The following is a 22,333-nucleotide window of genomic DNA, read 5'->3' as shown; positions in this document are numbered from 1 at the left end:
TTCAAAAAACATTTTTTTCCACAACCAAAAAATTATAAAAAATAGTTTTGATATGTACAATTTGAGCTCTTTCTAACGATACCCCACTTGACCTAGTTACTTGAAATTTTCAGTTTGCCCCCCTTTCATTTTGGCCATTTTCTATCATTTATATTAATTAATTAAAAAAAAAAATACTTTCAACTTGTAGAGGTTCACAATGTTTATAACTATTCCAAATTTCATATCGATAGCATAAGTAGTTCTCGAGATATTTAACAATGTGACAGACGGACAGACAGACGGACAGAGTCGCACCATAAGGGTTCCTGTTGTACCTTTTTGGTACGGAACCCTAATTAATTATCTATACCTGTAAACAGAGTTCAATTTGACATAAAATTTCTATTACTAGCCATCTCTCAATAACTGGCCACAGTGGTCACGTTATGCTAAAATGAATATTATGTTTTCATGGTGCCATCAGTTATTGGCAATTTTCCTGCGTAGCTATACAAAGTGAAACGTTTAAAAGAAGCGGTTGGTACCACCCAGAAGCGATAATTGCAAACTAGTAGTTACCTATTCAATGAACGCGTCTATCCTGTATACCGAAATCAGGTGCCAACTGTATTCTCGAAAAATCGAATGGACGTTATAGTGCTCAACAAAAAGTAGACATGAAATTGTAATGAAAACGGGTACATTTATTCTTTTACTTCACTCAATAATGTACCCGTTAGAATAAGTGTTCTGTGTATAATATACACGTAAATGTTTTAAATCTATAAATTAAATGTAAGATTTAGAAGTTACATAAATTTATGTTCTCCCGTATTATATTTTTTTGGCTTTAAGGTAGAATATTAAGGTGCATTTTGTTAAAAAATAGATACCTATTTGTCAACGACGTCTGGATGTTTTGTACCTACCAAATATAGTAAATTGTTATTTATTTCAATCTGTTTTATTTATTTCTGTAGATATAATAACTTCATGAGCTCCTAGCTCCTAGTATACCTACCTACATTTTATTTGAATACGTTGGTTGGTTTATTAGAAAATTTCAACACAGGTAATGAGCGAGTGTTGTCATACGGGGAAGTATGTACCTGCTACTTTAACCCTTTTCCAGGCCCCGCCAATCTAGAAAGTTTTAAACAAAATCCAACGTATATCCTAAATAGTGATATTTTGAGTAAGTACCTATAATGACTTCGATGTATGTACAGTCAGCAACAAAGATATGAATACAGCCAAAGTGCAAAAAATATGTATAGGTATACACACGACCCTAAAGTTAATGTACAGGCAATAAAGTCCTATATTTTGGTTTTGCCACTTCAGACATGCATATTTTACAAACATATTGTACGAAATGGAATGGTTTCATATTTCGGCATTTCATGATACGATTTATTCGAAACCGACGACGACACACCGTGAAAAAAGGACATACTCGTCAGTCAAGTCTAACTCTACTTTTATGTTTGGAAAATTGAAGTATTTTCCAGAAAAAGGCAGCGCCGGGCGACCGCCCCCCGCGGCTGGCGCCGGAGTGGCGGCGCACTTGTTGCGCCGTCTGCTCCCTGCTCTCCGCGCCTCGCTCCTGTCTGCCATTAACAGAACATCCTCATTCTTCATCTCTGACATAACCTGGCCTCTACACACCCAATGATTACCCGCCACATCAGGTCCGATTTATACTGGCTCTGCGAGTTGTGAATGCTACAGGACGAAATCAGCTTTTCAGCTGAGCGCCTGTCGAAACCGCGATTCATTCCCTTTAGTACGTTGACGGCTTGATTTCAATCTTTGCACATTAAATTGTCTGGCATTGTAATAATCGTTATTTACAAAATTTGTCACTTAATTTGTAGAAATAATTTTAGTGAAATATGTTTACTTAACGTTCTAATGTATTAGACGCGTCTACTTTAGGCATTAGACGTCTGGGCGCTGGGCGGAGGTCACACACGTATTAAATATGTTTATCAATAACTTTTAGTCGTTCCTCTTGAAACTACAGTGACGAGATAATCCAGAAGTGTTTAAAAAGAAATCTGATCATTGGAACCGGAACCACAACACTTCTCAAGAAGGTAAGTAGATCTATAACTCATGTTTAGAAATATTTAATCGTGGCCGGCACAGATATTTTCATTAGGCTCACATGATTTTGCAAATGAGCCCACTTAGATTCTGTACTTACAAATTTTAGGTACATAGTAGTAGTGCTTTAGTGGATATTTACAACCCTACGTTACCTACTAGCTGATACTTTGAAATGCCCTTGCCATACCTATACACTTTTACAATACCAACTATCTTACTCGTATCTAGTAAATTAAACTGTTTTCCTTACCCCAATAACATTGAGGTGGTGGAATCGACCTAATAAATAAAAAAAGTATGTGAAGCAATCATCACAGGTTTTTTTTGTTCAGCCAGTCACATCGCTCCGTAAAGGAAGATCGTTCAACACCAGTGACAAGATGGGTCGCGGCGGTGGCGTACCTCCATCGCGGCCGCCGTCTCAGGCGGCGTACTACGTGGCGCTAGCCGGGGTAGCGCTGCTGTTGCTAATGTTGTGCTGCTACTTCCTCTACTTCTGCATTAAGAAGATCAACGGTCAGTAACTGCAGCTGTAACCTAAGAACCTTATAATCAGAGATCGGACACCTAGTTGTAATTCTAACAACATGAGGTTCATTATTTCGTAAACGCCATACAAATGACTCCCAACTGTCCGATCTCTGCTTATATTATGAAGAGTGTCATTTGCACTGCTAAAACAGTTGTTATGACAGCATTTTTCGGCTGATCTATTACCTGTTGAGATTGTTTCTTGTTCGTAGTAACTGCTATTGGTACCTTTTTGCATACTTATTTATTTTTGTTTGCTTTACAGAACTGTCTGAGCACGAATCACTATGTGGAGCACCCGCTTCTCGCGCTCAACCCACACCCGCGCGCACTGAAGCCTATCCTGTGCAGCCAGGTACGTAAACCTCAAACATATACGAATCAACGACACTGAAGCAGTAACTGATAATCTCGATGGGTACTCAATCGTATTATTTTTGTTTCATCTGCAGTGGTGCGAGACAGTGCAACAGCGATGGCAAAGCTGTGCAAGGAGCTACCGAGCAGCGGCGGTCGGAGCACAGTGTTCCCCGCGGCATCGTCGCCCGCGGCTCTGCTGGCGGACACGGGCGTGCGCGGCGGCTCGCTGACGTCAGGAGAAGGCGCCACGCTCAGCGAGGATACCGCCACCACCGGCACGAGCTTGGAGTCCCCTCCGCCTGCCATCGCGCCAATGCCTGACAGGTAAACCGTCCCACCACTCAGCATCATTTAGAATTTTAGGTAAACGTAAGCCGTGACAATATATCGGTCACTTTCGCTTAGTTAGCCATATTAGATATTTAATTGTAGCTGAGCCTCTGTTTCGCAAAATTTATTCAAAAAGTCATTTATTCTACAAGTAGGTCCTTTCTATGTAGTTAAACCTACTTATCTACTGGTGCTAACTTGCTAAGTGTAGCGGGAGTTTAACAATTGGTGTATGTGAAAAAAAAATGTTTGGTAAAGATTTACTAAAACGTAATTCACAAATAACCTAAGCCTTTACAAAGCTTAAATTACCTACGTGAAGACAGACGGGCAAGGGCTCTAATATAGAAGGCTTTATGTACTTATCTGTGTATAGCCCTAAACTTGAGAGATACCTACCTTATAATGGACCCACTGATGATTGCTACTCACATACATCTTTGACGTTTTATTATTTGATGTTCCAAGACTGATAATGTTTTCATTTCGGGAAGAAAACGTCTTTGAAAGCGTTGTATAATGGACCAACTATTTATATGTTACCCACTGTTAAAATTTGGAAAACTTTTTACCCTAAACCAATAAGTATCGAATATAAACGCATGCATCCATATTAAACATGAGAAAAATTCCTATCTGATAACGATAGAAATAATATTAAGTTGGTATGCCATAGAGGATGTGTATTTATGTATATTATAGCAGCAGTACCTATGTATATTATGTATGTAATCTGTTATGTTGGTACGAGTATGTCTGAGGCGTATAGCACTGCCTCTATAGTATGAATTTTTTGAAACGAACGTTTCTAAACAAAGGTATTGTTCCTTTTGTGTTGAGCGGGAGCTTCTGTATTTGCACGCGCTAAGACAACAAGAAGCGACTGTATCCTCATAATTGTAAGGTTCAAATCTGTACAGCAGCAAATTTGAGATAGATTATTTTGGAAATGTGAAGCGATAGACCACACCGCTATAGGTGCGAAAATACAGCGCTTCTAATACTTTGATACTTGGTGGTGGTGCTGTAAGTAATGAAACACGTATATTATCACTGTTATTTTTTATTAATGATTTTGTTAACAATCACCAATTGTATATAGCAATAGGTATATAAATAGTAATTACATAAATATTAGGTACAAGTCTTGATATATAAAATAACATAAATAACTAAACAAACCGTAAACCGTATTTATAACAAAACATAACAATGGCGGTCAGATTGAAAAACCTTATCAGTGTTTATTGTCACTTTGCGATGACACCTTAAGGTGCTAGGTGCTTATCAACCTTTTAATCTGGCAGTTTCACTGTTTAAACGTGTTATTTTTATTATACAGACTGACATATTACCGATGATTATTATAACTATATGTACTATACTTACACCATCAAGTATCAAAGTATTAGAAGCGCTGTATTTTCGCACCTATAGCGGTGTGGTCTATCGCTTCGCATTTCCAAAATAATCTATCTCAAATTTGCTGCTGTACAGATTTGAACCTTACAATTATCAGGATACAGTTGCTTCTTGTTCTCTTAGCGTGTGCAAATACAGAAGCTCCCGCTCAACACAAAAGGAACAATACCTTTGTTTAGAAACGTTCGTTTCAAAAAATTCATACTATAATTGAAATGCGCTTTTCCGTGATACCCGTGACGTAAATTTATAAGTAGGTACTTTGAGGTGGTAAACATTTTTTGTTTTTAGCTAGCAGATTGTTATTTAAATTTAGTCTTAGTTATGATACCTACTTTTAAATCTATGTATTATCTAGTCTATAAAGTAAAGCTAAGTTTTGATAGTTGTGATTTTTGCAATATTCTAACATTGTCTATATTTTATAAATGTCTATTACAAATTAAGTCGCCATTTAAATACAATATTGAATGAAATGTCTATCGTGTATCCTGTTATATCAATGAACTTTGCATATTATCATGTATTAAAATATGTGTAAGTAGTTACCTACATAAGAATGTCTGCTTTTGAAGTGAATAATATATGTATTTAGGTATATATGCCTCTTGTACAGTCAACCAATTGGAACCCTAGGCCACTGTAGAACTATGTCATAGTGACGTTATAAATCAAATTGTAAGAAAGCTCTTAGTGCTTGTCATTTTGACATGGTTGTAGAGTGGCCTAGGGTTCCAATTGGTTGACTGTACGGTCGACTACAAAGAGATGTATACACTTTTTCACCTTATTGCATTGTAATAAGGTGAAAAAAAACCTGATACATCTCTTTGTAGTCGAATGTACGATATAGAAGTCTTCAATTTAAACGTATATTTTCAGTAAATTTTTACCTTGCTAACAGCATAGTACCTACCAGTGTAGGTTACGAAAAAAAAATCTTCGCCTTGTTTCAATTTAACACTGACTTCAAAAAGGAGGAGGTTCTCAATTCGACTGAATGTATTTTTTTCAAAAAAGGAGGAGGTTTCAATTCGACTGAATGTTTTTTTTTTTTTTTTTTGTATGTATGTTCCTCGATATATCCGAGAATTGTGGACCGATTTTCAAAATTTTTTTTTTTTATCGAACGGGTATAACCCCGAGATGGTCCCATTGGTACCAAGTCAGGGTCTGATGATGGGATCCTGGAGAAATCGAGGGAACTCTTCAAATGTTATAGGCACATGTAATGTTTTCAGTGTATTTTTCAAAGGTAAACCAGTATTTACGCCTGATGGTAATAATTTTATGTGGCTGAGCTGATGATGGAAGGTCAACTCCTCAATGGTTAGGAGTTAAAGGATAATTCTTTCACTAGTGTACATGTATTCGGACTGATACATATAATATCAATAGGAACCACTAAAAATCAACAAATAAATAAACTTTTTTAACAAAAAATAAAACCGCCTTCAAAAATAAGCGCGTTACAAAACACGGAGAAACTAAAAAGCAAAAAATAATAAACCTTTGAATTCAGATTTCTTATCGTATTGCAATAATCTAAACATCCAAATTATAAACAAATCAATTATTTTTGGAGCGGTGCCAGCCTGCGTATGAGTTGGGTGGGGCAAACAGGCAATAGCAAGGCGACGAACAGGTCTGGTACCGACTGCAAAAATAATTGATTTGTTTATAATTTGGATGTTTAGATTATTGCAATACGATAAGAAATCTGAATTCAAAGGTTTATTATTTTTTGCTTTTTAGTTTCTCCGTGTTTTGTAACGCGCTTATTTTTGAAGGCGGTTTTATTTTTTGTTAAAAAAGTTTATTTATTCCAGAAACGTTCGTAGGTATATGTCATGCTAGTTCCGTCAATGTCAATGCATCTTGTCCTGAGACTGACTGAAATAGCATGACATGTTCGTACGTTTCCGTTACAATACGAAGGCAAATCTTTTCGCACTTAGTATATCTGTCTGTACTAGTTCATGCCTTGCGTCCTGAGTCAAAGTTGTGACATTTTGACAGTATTGTTATCGATTAACTGGACACTTTTATAAGAGAATAAAGGAATAGAAAGCTATAACTTGTTTCATTTTCTCACCTCAAACTTCGTTCTACTTAAACCGGAACAAAATAAAGTTAATATTCATAAATTAATCATAACACATTGTAGCCTAGTGATATGATTATACCGGTCAGGGAAAATACTATAGGTATTACTTATATAAAAAGAAGGGGGTTAGGGTAAACGAATGATGATGATGATGACTTATATACAAAGAAAAAGTTAGGTCCTTAAATAATCAATGAAAACTAAAATTTATTGTTAACGATGTTTATTTATTTTAAAATAGTAGGCGAGGTAATGAATACATTAAAAGTGCCATGAATTTTCTGTAAATATTAATTGCAAAACTAATTGACCTAACTAATTATATGGTTGAGCCTTAGGTACATACAACTGACGAAAAACATGACCTTACTCATAATTAACAACATATTTGTAGAATACCAAAAGAAATAAATAAATCTCAAATCAAAAGTAAGTAAGTACCTGAATTCGAATTGACTAAGCTCTACGATGACTATTATTCATCCTAGGTGTCGGTTACACCAAACTCAGTCCGATACCAACGTCAGGCAACAGCGAAAGTGCACATGTGAAATTCGGTAACGGTCAGTTTGGTGCAACTGACCCTAAATATAACTTCTAGGTTCATCAAAATGGTCTTGCCAAGAGTGAGTTACTTTACGAGATACTCTTTGTGACTATTGGACAGTCGAGGTTACAAACGTCTTTACAAACCAACATGCCAAATACTTGTATACGCGACCTTGCTGTAGTTGCCTTAGAGACGTGTATAGTATTTTTGGCATGGCATTTAGGCTTGTAAAGATGTTTGTAACCTCGACTGCACAGTCGCCATCCGATATACCTATACCTATTATCAGAACGGGCAACATTGCCCGTGCAAGCACATGCTCACAAATATCGGAACACGCACTATAAGGCTTTGGCGAGTTCCGATATGTTGACAGATGGCGACTGCAAGTATTATTTACAGAACATTCTAATACGTTTTTCCATCATTCTAAATATTCAAAGATTTCAGCTAATTTATTGCCAATTTTAAATAGGCATGTGTCTATTTGAAGATATTTGAAGATACCTGAGTAATAACTACTGATGTGCCGACGGAAAGTTTCCAAAATTCTGAAATTTTCACATAGGAAAACTTCGGAAACTCTATACTTTGTATGGACAATTGTATGGGTGGAAACTTTCCATTTCATAAATTTAAATTCCCTTTATTTTTCGTGAAAGTTACGTGAAATTTTCAATAAATTTAAGATTTTTTTGGAAAGTTTCCGCAACTTGCACATTACTAGTAATAACGATTTCAAAATCGCAACAAATTACAAACTATCTACATAATACCTATAAACAAAGTAGGTATTAACTTTAATTTATTACGTTTAAAATTTTAACTATTCTTTTAATAAATTTGACTTCTGTAAGGTCAGTGTGGAGAAGAGCGTCTACCCGGAAAGACCGTCTACTGACTATAAGTTTGTGTTTATACATATATCTACGCCTCTCACACCTCCGAAGGTATATCAGTTTTTCATCCTTAATCCATTGGCCTTCAATACATATCCCTAGGACGAACACTAGTTAACAATAAATTTGATTCGTGTTTCGAACTCGTACATCGAGTTCAACATGGTTCCGCAAAAAGTTAAAATACCTCTAAAATAGAAGCAGTCGGAATATTTGTGTGTTATGTTTGTAACGTAATCATTTAATAACCGTTCTTTCTGACTAATACTAGTAATCTACTCAAAACGCGTTCAATTTCTAGTTTTATAATGTTCTGAAATATGTTACTTCGAAATTGTGCCTACTCGGAAAGTCCGGCATAAAAGAGAAAGGCAAGACCGGCATATTATAAACAAGGAATTGCCAACCTTTTTTAGGCTTTATTGGAAATACTTATAATTCGAGTGTGAACAATATCAATATTTATAGGTGACTGCACCGGCATAAATATGTGATGATTTCTATACCTTGTCAGATTAACGTCTTGTCATGCGAAATTGTCAAACAATTTAAAGCGACAAGGTATAGAAATCATCACTTATTTATGCCGGTGACTGTACATTTTTGGCTTATGATAGTTGTACCGTTTTTGATATTAACTTCCAAATATAGTTTTAGTAATGATTCGTATGGCGTTGCTAAAATCATTCGAAAGTATTCAATAAAAATAAAATATATATGACATGGTTGTGAAGAATGATAAGAGGTGAACAGAACTAAACCTACACTGCATTATTCATCATCATATTTAAGTTGGCAGAATTATCGTAAGTTCTATCTACCCGTTTTTTATTATTTTTGTTCAAAAACGTATATAATGTAGATTGTGCAAGCAACATGCGGCGACAAATATTTCAAAAGAGAGTAGGTATAGTAAAAAGGCGATGGCCAGCGTTTTACGCCCCGAGTTACAAATCTTAATGTTTTCCATTACACGTGCAATTTAGAAATATGTTAAAAGATAAAAAAAGTTAAATACGTTACTAGAAATTTCATAACTCCCTTGGGAGATCGATTTTTCTATAACTCACGCTCCGCCTGCGTGCAAAATCACATTTAGTGTGCGAGTGTGATGAAAAAAAAATTACGCATTCATTCATACTGTAGTGACTACCTATAACAAAACCCAGACATTGCTAAGAAATGTTACCAAACTAATTCCCGTATCTTAGGATCCTATTACCTTTTCCTAATAACAAAGTTTCAAAAACAGATAAGTTACCTAGTTGGATTTATATGAGCCTGTAATATCGTGACTAAATTGGATCCGCAGGTATTCGTTGGAAAAACAGTATAGAACCTGAAAATAAAAGGTTATGAACCCCATCTACGGGACATATGCCGGTCTTGCCTTATTAACCCTTAAATGCATATTGTTGCCATTTGGCTACAATGCATGTATTTTTTAATAAACTAGCCAAAATATAAGCTGGACTTTTTTATTTATTTTTCTTAGATCTGTAGGATCATCATTTTTCACACTTTTCCGCCATTTTTTCTTAAATAAAAACATTATTTCCAACCATTTAAGAAAAAATGGCGGAAAAGTGTGAAAAAACTGGATGATGGTGATTTTTAGTACATGATTCAGGCAGATTTTTTCAGAGTTAGTAACTATTTTATGTTTAATCATTTTATCATAGGGGTTTCTCAAATAGTGTACCTTTTTAATAGTAGTAAAAGTTTTCTTATAAATTTTACTAGTAATTATATATTTATATAAGTAAGATTTAGCCAATTTTACTTCTAACACTGATTTAGTATTAAAATCCATGTTAAATATTTTTTTACTATTTTTCCTAGAGTCAGAAAACCATTGTCTATCACATTATTAATTTCTAGTTAAAAGAAAAAAATCATGCATTTAAGGGTTAAATAGAAAATTGCTTAAATGTTTAAAATTTCAACGTTATTTTATTAATTATCTAGCACATTCTGCTCTGTTATTACGTATTAAAATAACAATGATCATGATTTTGGAACCTAGTCTCATATGAAATTACGCGACAACAAGCACTAGACGGTCTTCCCGTACTCATCGCGGGGGGGACGGTCAGGTCAACCCGCCGAGCCTTAAAAAATGTGATTTTTATCACTTAAAATTACCTTATTTCACCAAAATATTATATAATAGCTTTGTAAAATATAATATTTTTTAGCCCATAGGACCATGCGGATTACGCCAGACTAAGTACATTAATTATCTAGTTTTATCCACTCAAACTTTATTTCAAATAAGCTATGCCGGTCTTGCCCGCAGGCCCGCACTGACCTTATATCAGTTTTAATTATTTTGTAATTAGTTATTTAGTAACTTGTAACTTTACTACATTTTTTTCTAGAGTCTCGTGTTCTTATTACTTATCACTTATCAAGCACTAAACACATTTTGTGTAATTCATATACTTAATTATAGTTGTATAAAAATATAATTCAGATCAGCTTGGTCAATACTTGTGTGCCAATGATTTCAATATAAGGCCAGAACAAGAACAAAATAAGTAACTATCAAATTGCTCCTACTATATAACTGGATATATGGCCATCCACATAAATATATATCCCTCTAACGTGAAAAGTTAGACCTTGTAAGGACCAGGCCTAATTTTTTGGGACTTTCTTTTATTTCTCTAATAACTCGAATGTAAATACAGTAGTTGTACAGTTAGAAAAAAAGTGGTTTTCCCCTCACTAGCTCGGAAACACGTGTTTTGTCCATTAATACCAGCGGGTAAAAACTCATTTTATCCACTAGTGGGTAAAGTAATTTGACCTTGAATAAAGTCAAATTAACTGCTTTAAAATTTATAAAAGTAGGTGAATCTAGTAATAAAGATGATTTTACCACCTGTGGAACTACTGGAAGCAGTGATAAACGCATTTTTTGCGTTGTAGTTTCCTCGCTATAGTGAGGGGAAAAGTTTTGTGTTACACTCGGGTGCAAATGTATTTTACTTCTCGTGTGTTAAAAAACTCGCAAGTTCAGGATTCTATTCTCGAACCACTCGCTTCGCTCGTGGTTCAAGTATAGAATCCTTTCACTTGCTCGTTTTTCAATTCCACACTCTGCGTTAAAATACAACTTTGCCCCCTTGTATAACAAATAACTATTACCACTTTTCGACCTTATTTGTTTAAAGCAATCCTATGTGTGCTACGAGTGCTACGAGCTTCGTAGCGCGTAGAATTATGTCTACGCTACGTCGCACTAGGTTGAAAAACGTGCGAAGATTTTGTTTCCTTGGCACCAGGTTATTATTAATTTGTACCTGCCTTTGTAATTTAAATGTATGACATGGCGGTCTTGATCTTATTCATCCGATGAACTGAATCTATCAATAACGGAACGTACAATGATGATGTTAATTAACAGAATGCGTCATACATTTATCGCATTATATTGCAGTTTCGCGGCGGTCGGTGCACGTAGAGCGCGGGGCCGTCAGCGGCGTCCGTTCCCGGAACTCCTCGTGCTCTTGGAATTCCACAGCCTGCAGAGCCAAGCGCTGCTCCAAATCCACGTCGCTTTCTAAAACAACGAAACGAACAACAGCATTCAGTGTTTAAAGGACGGAATCGAACACGAAATTTTGAAAAACAATTGAAGTAAATCTCCAAAAACGAAACTAGTAGAAACGTGTCTACTGTCTACGTATATCGGTGTGATACCCGGGGTCGTCCTCTCGGCCAAACCCTTAGTGCGTTTTGTAACTAAAACCTCCGCTCACCTTACTTATCTACTTACTTACTTGACTAACCAACAGTATAGCTAACCCCCCCTTTAAATATACCCCGTAAATTTGGCCTTGTGATCATCTAGCGTGAATAAGTAGAACCCTTCGATGTGAACCGCGATAACCTAGATCCTTTAATGAGTATCAGCTGTATTTTTGACTAATATTCAAAATTTTATTTATTTATATTTTAAAGAAGAATAAAGGTTATTGTAGCATAATAATATAGTGTTATAGAAGAGTATTTTATTAAATTTAGGCCTGGAAAGTTATATGTGAGAAAATTAATGACGTAATGAAGAAATTTTTAGAATAGAAGTCAGTGAGTGAAACATACATGAAATAAATATTAAAAAATATTTTGGTAATCAACCGCTACGCCCTATTAGTGATCCTGGCTTGGGTACGAACTTGCGTTGCGGAATAGGATCCTTAATCTCAATCAAACTGCTTTATTGAGAGTCCTATGCCAAGCCAGAAGGGCTATCTATCTATGAACTAACCCCCCTTTTATTTTTTGTTTCTTTTCCCTAGCTAAACCCCCCTTTTCCCCAATACTGCTAATAGACCATAACTTCTCGATCTTTCTAATCGACGACAACAACGTACAAAGCGCAATCTGCGATTTTTTCTCGTAGCAGATAGCACCTTGTACGTTGGTGGGTAAGGTGCAATTTTCTGAAAAAAAAAATTGCAGATTGTACCTTATACGTTGTTGTCGTCGTAATGTTTTATCGAAACACCGAGCAGTTGCTAACTTTTATAAGAACTAAGTCTACTAACTTTTCTAAGCTTTTGACTTTCCATCAGTGGACGGCGCTCTCATGACACTGGGCCCTATAACAAACCTATGCTTTTTATTCCAAAGAATAGTTTGTTTCCCTAACCAACTTGATAGAATTTACCTTGAAAAACCAGTTAGCAACACTAAGTGTCCCGCAGCCACACCGAAAAATCAGAAATTGCTACCACAATTATTAATTTCACTCAAATAAATTAAGTAATAAGAGTTTTTATAAATTACCAGTTTTACCACATATTTTAATATAGTAAACACCACATTTAAAGTCCATTAAAACCATATAAATAGTAGTAGTTAAATTATTTCTCCACAATACACGTTGACCAATTATAATTTAAGACCAATCATAATAGAACTCTACTTTCATAGAAATAGTGTGTGACTCTACCCTACTCCTATTGTTTTTCCTACTCTAACATATCTGAAACACAGACCCTCACTTACCATAGATCTTGTGTTCAGAATATGTACAAGTGTATCCCTACTAGAACTGTACAGTTCAGCCAGCGAAGCTGAGATAGGCAACCTATAGGCTTGAGTTCTGATCCCCCCCCTCTGCTCTTGCCCGCGGGCTAGGGTAGCAGAGAGTAGATCGCCCTATCCGTGTGTATATCCAGTATTCTAGGACACACCAGTACCAGCCACATGGGAGACCCAGCTGCGATCAGACTTTACTTAGATATGGATCAATCACAACCGAAATCCCCAGCGACCAACGCCAGCATGAACCAGAACACCGAGTAAATAAATATATATATATATATATATATATATATATAGGACCCCAGCCTCAAATACTGCCGACTTCAGTGAGCAAGGATTACTCCTAATGTCTTTCGTCAATCGTGAAAGTCCTCACTTCCATCTAACAGTTGGACTCTTTGAGACCGGTGAGAAAATACGCTTTTGTAAGTATAAAAAAGCGTCCAAGCCTCCACTTGGAACAAAAATACCCCTAAACGCCTTATGTTTAACAGCCGCAAGGTATAAAGCGCTTAGCCGGACAACAGTCTGTCACAAACAATGATCTGGCTTATAACTTTCACAAAATAACCCCATAGAAAATTACTAAATTCAATTTTATTAACCAACTAAACAAACGAGTGAAGTTTCCTTTACGTGCTATAATCTAAGCTTAGTTTTGCAAGAATTACTCCCTACAAAACCAAACACAGACTTATCTTCAAGCACCAGCCATACATCGACCCAGTCTTTGTATTGCTTGACGGCACTCATGAAACAAAGCACAGAAAACTTCACTATACACCTTAATTGAAATGTAACACTACACTATAAATAGGACACTAAAATAACCCCACAACTGACAGTAAAGCAATTCCACCACAGGTCTAAGTTCAACTGTACGACGATATTGTCCCCGCACAATCAAACAAAGACACAATTTCAAAGTTTACAATCACTTAGAATAATTTCCAAGTAAAAACAAACAGAGAAATAATAGCAGAACAACTTCACTCACCAGTATAATATACGAAAGCCAGAGACACTGTTAGTCTTGTAGATATTTTAAGAATGACCCGCGTCGGCTCGCTCCGACCCTTTTATAGATTCTATCTCCGACTTAAATCCGACCTATCCCCGACCTATCTCCGACGTATCTCCGACCTATATCCGACGTATCTCCGACCTTTCTCCAACATCCGACCTATCTCCGACCTATCTCCGACGTATCTCCGACATCCGACCTATCTCCGACCTATCTCCGACATCCGACCTATCTCAGACCTATCTCCGACTAGGCGGCTATTAAATCGCGCACATAAGAAAAAGATCATAAATGCTTTGTTTACTAAGTCATACGCCCTACGTAATAAAGTTCACGATCATCACGCGGACGTTTGCTTATCAACACGTGCAGATTGCACCTGTTTTAGAAAGAGACAGAGCTATTGGAATTGATACCTATGTAGTCCAATAATGGAGCGTTAAGTAAATCGATAAATACTTTTACGTAAATATTATTTTGAAAAAGATTTATAAGATAGAAGCAATTCGCAATGAAATATCTCATTTGTTACTTAATATTACGTTAAATGATATACTCAAGGAGTATAATAATCAATATTAGTGATTATTACCTCTCTGACTTGTAATTAGAACCAAGACGCAATATCGGAACGCCATTCGTTTGACAGATCAGATTGTTAGTGTCAACAATCCATCCATGTGAATATAGTTTGTAAATAAGCTTTTTCCAATAAGTTGTGCATCGAATTATAGTGATTTCTATGACTGATGACGTAACTAAACATGTGATTAACCATCACAGATATTATTTGTTAAAATATTCAATGAAATCCCGAAGGAAATATGTACCAAAAAGTTGGTCAAGGAAAAGTTGATTCGCCGTAAGTTTTATATGTAATAACGAGTCCATTTCCTCGTCACAGACGCTTGTTCTGTTACAGTTTTCACGGATGTCGGACCGATATCCCATACATTACAGGCGCCATCATTGATTTTTTCCATTGAAATCCTTCCGACATCCGATATCGGATCGGATAATGTGAAAACGGGCTTAAACCCTTCATTAACAACTATTCTCTAAGAATACAGAAAGTAGTATAATCTTTCCACCAAGAATTCTGTACAATCATAATCTTCCTGTCCTGGCTTTTTAGATACTGACATCAGTAGGCCTAGCACATGATGGCCGCGGGAGTATGTCGCCGCGAGATAGATGACACGTCTTTGTCTAATTGTATTAATGACATAAGGACAGGTGACTCTATCTCGCGGCGACATACTCCCGCGGCCATCATGTGCTAGGCCTACAGACCAGACGCGTCGTGATGTCTTAGTCGGGGTCGTAACGGGCACGAAAGAGTGAATCGGTCGCACCGTCGCCGTAACCACCGCCTTCGTCTTATTCGTAAATAAACCGTATTGATCCCTTTGAATCCAATTGACCTGACATTATGATACTAACCAGAGAAGGCACCAGACTCGGGGCGCGGGGCAGGCCCTAGGATGTCCCCGTCAGAGGCGTGGCGGGCACGTGCCGCGGGCACCCCAGGTTCCGCGGGTGTTGAGGGTACCAACGTAAATCGGTCTGCCTCATCGCCGTACGCACCGCCTTCGTACTCGTACCCCACGACATCTGCAATGATGCGTTGATAGACTTTACGTAAATGTAGTAGGCGCTTGGAGGTGTACAAACAGTAGTCGCGAACATTTAAGTCCTTATTGCACAATGCAAAGTACTTTTGAAGAATAATTACCTACAGAAATTGGTGAGAGCGGCACAATCCGAGCGTAGCCCATATCAGCGGCGGCGCGAGAGTCAAGAGCATGATGCATAGCTCCCGAGCGGTCTAGTGCGTCCGGCGTGGAGCCCAACGAGTCCAGCGGGTCCGGCGTGCCGTCCAGCGCGCTCGGTGCCGCGGACAGTGCGTCCAGAGCGTCCACCTCGTCAACTGCCAGACCGGGCAGCCCCGGGCCCATCGCCGCCAGACGCCAAGGCCGCTCCTTGCAGCGGATTGACTCGTTCATGCACTGCTTTTCTTTTTTTGCGGAGCATATCGGTCTTTCTTCCACTGAAAAAAAGTGTACTGATTACAATCTGTTTACTTAGATGCGTGATAACAATTTATGAAGCTTAGAGATAAAGTAAAATATAGTTAAATAAAATCTTACATTTTTCAGTTTCGTTGTCGCCAATATAGAAAGTTGAAGGGCTTTCCTCGTCACGCTCCGGTGGCGCCGCGCGCAGTTCTTTGCGCCCCTTTATATTGGTATGGTGTTTCTTGCATGGTGGATCAAGACCCAGGTCTTCAGGAGTCGCGCGCGGGGCGACAGGGCTACGGGGGGAGGAGAAAGTCTCGGGGTCCGACCGCAGGGGGATGAACAGTTCTCGTGCGGAGCGATCCCAGTCTCTGCGCGTGAGCACTTCTCGTATCACTTCTGGTGCTGAGGCCCGGGCTAGAGTTAGGTCATCGTGGCTCCGCGCAGCTAGGCTAGGGGAACCTGTAATTATAATAGGCTGGTACACCGTCAGCTGCAAAAATGGATAGCTGCTGACATACTAAAATATTGCAACACTGTAAACTACATCTTTGATTTTTAATTAAAACTACTGTGTATAAATAGCTTAATAAAGTTACAGTTACCAGATGTGCCCGGAAGATGCAAAGACACGGCGCTGCTTCCAAAAGTTCGTGCGCGCAGTCCTGAAGACCGTCTCGATCCTTCTGCGCACATGAGAAAATAAATCCTTTTCAAATAAAATTGTAGCGTTACTTATGTAAAAAAAAAACAATATAAGTACATGAGAATCCTGGAGTTCAGTTCAGATTTTACAGTTTATTATAATTATTTATGAATTGAATTTGATACGACTTAGGCGATTATCTTGGTGATTATGCTGATCGGCCTGCGACTTACGTACCTACGATTTTCACTAAATATATACGCATACATAAATCATCGAAACCAAGATTATTAGCTCGATTAGAACTGCATATATGTTTAATGTTAGAAGATCAAAAAGTTACCGTCTACCAACATAAAAAATAATAATACTCGTGTAAGTACCTAAGTTAGTAACATAAAATTTTAATACCAACCATTACTGACTAAAACAGGCTTGCGAGGGTGCCCTGAGCTGGACGAGTCTGTGGAAATATATTATTATGATTACTTGAACATTCCGGTTTATTTTTGACATATTCTTCATATAATAATATTGCTGACACACCTGCAGTCGTGCATGTGCAAAAAAATTTTACTTTACTACTATTTATCCCAAGTTTTACCTACTATTTTTTATCACCCTACTTATAGCGGTGGTGAAGTTCTGAAGTTATCGAAAAATAGAAAACGCTCAACAACAAGTAATTATGACGTCATTCCACGGTGTCCAATGGAGGTTCTACATTTCATTATACATTCTACAGTGCGACAAGAAGTGAAGAGTCTGCATAGCAGTAGTGAGGGTACCGGAGCCATCCTCGGGCCAGCAGCAGAACCAGCACAGCAACAGCAGCGGCGTGCACACCTCCTCCGCCATAACCAATACGCAGGCAGCTCACAGAGCTAATACAGTAGTAGTGAGGGTACCGGAGCCATCCTCGGGCCAGCAGCAGAGCCAGCACAGCAACAGCAGCGGCGTGCACACCTCCTCCGCCATCACCAACACGCAGGCAGCTCACAGAGCTAATAAAGTAGTAGTGAGGGTACCGGAGCCATCCTCGGGCCAGCAGCAGAGCCAGCACAGCAACAGCAGCGGCGTGCACACCTCCTCCGCCATAACCAATACGCAGGCAGCTCACAGAGCTAATAAAGTAGTAGTGAGGGTACCGGAGCCATCCTCGGGCCAGCAGCAGAGCCAGCACAGCAACAGCAGCGGCGTGCACACCTCCTCCGCCATCACCAACACGCAGGCAGCTCACAGAGCTAATACTGTAGTAGTGAGGGTACCGGAGCCATCCTCGGGCCAGCAACAGAGCCAGCACAGCAACAGCAGCGGCGTGCACACCTCCTCCGCCATAGCCAATACGCAGGCAGCTCACAGAGCTAATACAGTAGTAGTGAGGGTACCGGAGCCATCCTCGGGCCAGCAGCAGAGCCAGCACAGCAACAGCAGCGGCGTGCACACCTCCTCCGCCATAACCAACACGCAGGCAGCTCACAGAGTTAATAAAGTAGTAGTGAGGGTACCGGAGCCATCCTCGGGCCAGCAACAGAGCCAGCACAGCAACAGCAGCGGCATGCACACCTCCCCCGCCATCACCAACACGCAGGCAGCTCACAGAGTTAATACAGTAGTAGTGAGGGTACCGGAGCCATCCTCGGGCCAGCAGCAGAGCCAGCACAGCAACAACAGCGGCGTGCACACCTCCTCCGCTATCACCAACACGCAGGCAGCTCACAGAGCTAATAAAGTAGTAGTGAGGGTACCGGAGCCATCCTCGGGCCAGCAATAGAGCCAGCACAGCAACAGCAGCGGCGTGCACACCTCCTCCGCCATCACCAACACGTAGGCAGCTCACAGAGCTAATAAAGTAGTAGTGAGGGTACCGGAGCCATCCTCGGGCCAGCAGCAGAGCCAGCACAGCAACAGCAGCGGCGTGCACACCTCCCCCGCCATCACCAACACGCAAGCAGCTCACAGAGTTAATACAGTAGTAGTGAGGGTACCGGAGCCATCCTCGGGCCAGCAGCAGAGCCAGCACAGCAACAGCAGCGGCGTGCACACTTCCACCGCCATCACCAGCACGCAGGAAGCTCACAGAGCTAATAAAGTAGTAGTGAGGGTACCGGAGCCATCCTCGGGCCAGCAACAGAGCCAGCACAGCAACAGCAGCGGCGTGCACACCTCCCCCGCCATCACCAGCACGCAGGCAGCTCACAGAGTTAATACAGTAGTAGTGAGGGTACCGGAGCCATCCTCGGGCCAGCAGCAGAGCCAGCACAGCAACAGCAGCGGCGTGCACACCTCCCCCGCCATCACCAACACGCAGGCAGCTCACAGAGCTAATACAGTAGTAGTGAGGGTACCGGAGCCATCCTCGGGCCAGCAGCAGAGCCAGCACAGCAACAGCAGCGGCGTGCACACTTCCACCGCCATCACCAGCACGCAGGAAGCTCACAGAGCTAGTACTGTAGTAGTGAGGGTACCGGAGCCATCCTCGGGCCAGCAGCAGAGCCAGCACAGCAGCAGCAGCGGCGTGCACACTTCCACCGCCATCACCAACACGCAGGCAGCTCACAGAGCTAGTACTGTAGTAGTGAGGGTACCGGAGCCATCCTCGGGCCAGCAGCAGAGCCAGCACAGCAACAGCAGCGGCGTGCACACCTCCACCGCCATCACCAACATGCAGGCAGCTCACAGAGTTAGTACTGTAGTAGTGAGGGTACCGGAGCCATCCTCGGGCCAGCAACAGAGCCAGCACAGCAGCAGCAGCGGCGTGCACACTTCCACCGCCATCACGCCGCTCGCCGCCGACAAGCCAATCCCCCACCCCATCTGCGAACATGTATTAGACTGTAGTCCTATCTAGACGTAGATGAAGACAGTTTAACAATTTCAATTGGTTTTTCTTTGCCAATTCCATGTAGAGTTTGCTTGGTCCGATTCTATACGTATAGATTTTTAGAAATCTCAAACCAAGTTGAATTCAACTCATTGAATTTAATGAATTATTAGGGCCTCAGAGGGAAAAAAGATTAGGGCATTTTCAGAATTTGGGACACCCCAATTAGCGTAAGTTGTTAACAAAAATTAACTGTCAGTTTTGTGACGCCAATTAAGCATAAAATCTGTCTAAAAATTTTCTTTTTTCACATTCTGAATGTAGAAGCTTTAAGCTTATAGAAAATTCATGCTTAATTATCGTCACAAAACTGACAGTAAGTAAATTTTTGTTAACAACATACGCTAATTGGGGGGTCCCAAATTCTGAAAATGCTCATTATTATCAGTCATTACCGATAACTTCCTAGAATAAGGTGAAAATGGCTCATTTATGGCCCATCTACGATGTGAGTCATCCCCATTAGACGTCACAGGTTGACACGGCTAAGACTAACCATCTCCATTTAGCCCACAGGGCATACCGAGATTGATATAATAAGTGTCATAATATTGATAGCTATTTTAAAATACATACCTTTTTGACGCTACAACTACGCTAACATAACTAACATTAACACTTCACCACCGGCATTAGTAAACATAAGTATTAACTTGCAGTCGACTCGTTTCAGCATTCACTTTTACTTCGCACCACCAAACTTGAGCACGGCCTAGTTTTATCTACTATAACTTTGCACAGCGAAATCTGAGCACAGTGTTTTCTACATTGTCCTACTGGCGATGGATGTGTGTTACTGTTGTGGCCACGACGGCGGCGGAGCGCGTGTGTGGATGCTGCGAGAGAGATCGAGATCTGAGGACATAAGTCTGCGGACACACTGAGGTTCGGTTGCATATAATTATGATTGACTTCATACTTTGACTAATTATCGCTCAATTTACTCTTCGATTAATACAAGGTTATTAAATAAAACTTTTTAGAAGAATTAATTCATTAATTAAAGAATTAATATACATATACGATACATATGTACACCTACCAACTTTAGATTAGGTACAGCATATTTTCAGTGGGACCAAACATTTTTGAAATAAGTACAAGCAAAAACTGAAAAAGCAAAATTGTTTACACGTCCTGGGAACCGATTCTTGAATCTCGAACGCATGAATTCGCCGTTCGAAAGTCGTAGCATTACGTCGTTTTTCACAGACTTTCAAACGGCGAATTCATGCGTTCGAGATTCAAAAATCGGTCCCCTGGGCTATGATTTCTACTTTGCTTGGAATTAATGCCTCGACAAGCTTATTTTGGATCTGATTGACCTAATAAGCATACAGTGGTTTGCTACAAGGGTCTCATGAAGCAATGTGTATTTAATACCTAAATAGATCCGAAATCTAAAGTGTGCTTGTATAACTATGGCAGTTATAGGTATTACAGTCAGCTAAAAAAGTGGTTTACCACTTTTCAACCTTATGAGTTTGAAATAGAGTCGAATAGTGGTAAACCACTTTCTTGGCTGACTGTACATAGTCGTTAATAGTTTAAAATGTTTATGTTTTATATTACTTACATACTTGTAATAGGCTAGTTTCCTTTACTTAAAATTAAATATTTTATGCAGTGCGCGAAAGAAAGCACCACATAATTAGAAGAAAAATATGGACAGTAGTTATTTTGTAAACATAATTTCTACTAAATAAGTCCAAAAGAAAGATATAAAGTAAATGAATTGACCGTGACGTCACTCCTCAGTATTTCATAGTAATTAGTTCTATATTTAGCAGATCGTTTTGACAGTCCTTAAAAAGAAGCTGATTTGACTAGTAGGAAACTAACCTATTATGTATTCATATTACGCTAAATGCAAGAGAAAGCTTTCTGAAATTACATCTACCCATGCTAATTTCGTTGAATTCTAATAACTGGTTAGGTATATTTCATAGCAGGTGTATTATTCCCGTTAAACGTATTTGAATTCTGTACCTAATTCTTGAGTCCTCCCGTGTGTCCCAGGATTGCGAGTGGCGCCGGAGTGTCGCCGAGACATCGATTCGTCTCCCCTCCCTTCCCGCGAGCTGGACCACCATAACCTTCCCTGACCCAATAACCATGTCAGGGTCAACGGTTTCCTTCAAACACACAATATTTACGGCTCAATCTCGGATTAGGAATTTTCCCATTTTAGCATCTGTAGGTAACGTAGGTATATTTTATTTTCGTAACAACATTTATTAATTATATATTTGATTGATTAAAAGTACATAGATCCTTTTCGAATTTTCCAATTTTGAGGATTTTCTAGAGGTCACGACTTGTTTGTCCTAGAGAGTAGAGCGAGAGTATTTTTGTGTGTTGATTGATTTGCTTTAGGTGTGAGTGTGACGACTTAGACCATTTATATACG

General features: G+C 39.3%; 2 protein-coding genes across 2 annotated transcripts; one reads left to right on the top strand and one right to left on the bottom strand.

Moving 5' to 3' along the window:
* The first annotated feature begins 1,791 nt into the window (after positions 1-1,791).
* On the top strand, positions 1,792-4,083 carry LOC125242250. Its single transcript, XM_048150995.1, has 4 exons — positions 1,792-2,081; positions 2,427-2,610; positions 2,891-2,980; positions 3,078-4,083. The coding sequence occupies exons 2-4, from the start codon at positions 2,475-2,477 to the stop codon at positions 3,311-3,313; spliced, it is 462 nt and encodes a 153-aa protein (XP_048006952.1). The 5' UTR covers positions 1,792-2,081; positions 2,427-2,474; the 3' UTR covers positions 3,314-4,083.
* A 7,644-nt stretch (positions 4,084-11,727) lies between these two features.
* LOC125242248 lies at positions 11,728-20,802 on the bottom strand. The gene is made up of 8 exons (XM_048150993.1): positions 20,500-20,802; positions 19,748-19,856; positions 17,455-17,502; positions 16,999-17,079; positions 16,526-16,855; positions 16,111-16,425; positions 15,819-15,989; positions 11,728-11,861 (listed from the first exon to the last, which is right to left on the bottom strand). The coding sequence occupies exons 2-8, from the start codon at positions 19,854-19,856 to the stop codon at positions 11,728-11,730; spliced, it is 1,188 nt and encodes a 395-aa protein (XP_048006950.1). The 5' UTR covers positions 20,500-20,802.
* Positions 20,803-22,333: the final 1,531 nt, after the last annotated feature.

This window comes from Leguminivora glycinivorella, chromosome 2 (genome assembly GCF_023078275.1).
Source record: "Leguminivora glycinivorella isolate SPB_JAAS2020 chromosome 2, LegGlyc_1.1, whole genome shotgun sequence".
NCBI lineage: Eukaryota > Metazoa > Arthropoda > Insecta > Lepidoptera > Tortricidae > Leguminivora > Leguminivora glycinivorella.
This window is presented reverse-complemented; position numbering and strand designations above follow the sequence as displayed.

Bases quoted from the DNA above. Each gene is read 5' to 3' on its own strand.
- LOC125242250 (XM_048150995.1), top strand. From the start codon at position 2,475: ATGGGTCGCGGCGGTGGCGTACCTCCATCGCGGCCGCCGTCTCAGGCG. The intron at 2,611-2,890 runs GTCAGTAACTGC...TTTGCTTTACAG, and splicing joins CTGCATTAAGAAGATCAACG to AACTGTCTGAGCACGAATCA. The intron at 2,981-3,077 runs GTACGTAAACCT...TTTCATCTGCAG, and splicing joins AGCCTATCCTGTGCAGCCAG to TGGTGCGAGACAGTGCAACA.
- LOC125242248 (XM_048150993.1), bottom strand. From the start codon at position 19,856: ATGGGGTGGGGGATTGGCTTGTCGGCGGCGAGCGGCGTGATGGCGGTG. The intron at 16,856-16,998 runs GTAACTGTAACT...TTATAATTACAG, and splicing joins GCATCTTCCGGGCACATCTG to GTTCCCCTAGCCTAGCTGCG. The intron at 15,990-16,110 runs GTAATTATTCTT...GCATCATTGCAG, and splicing joins GCTCTCACCAATTTCTGTAG to ATGTCGTGGGGTACGAGTAC.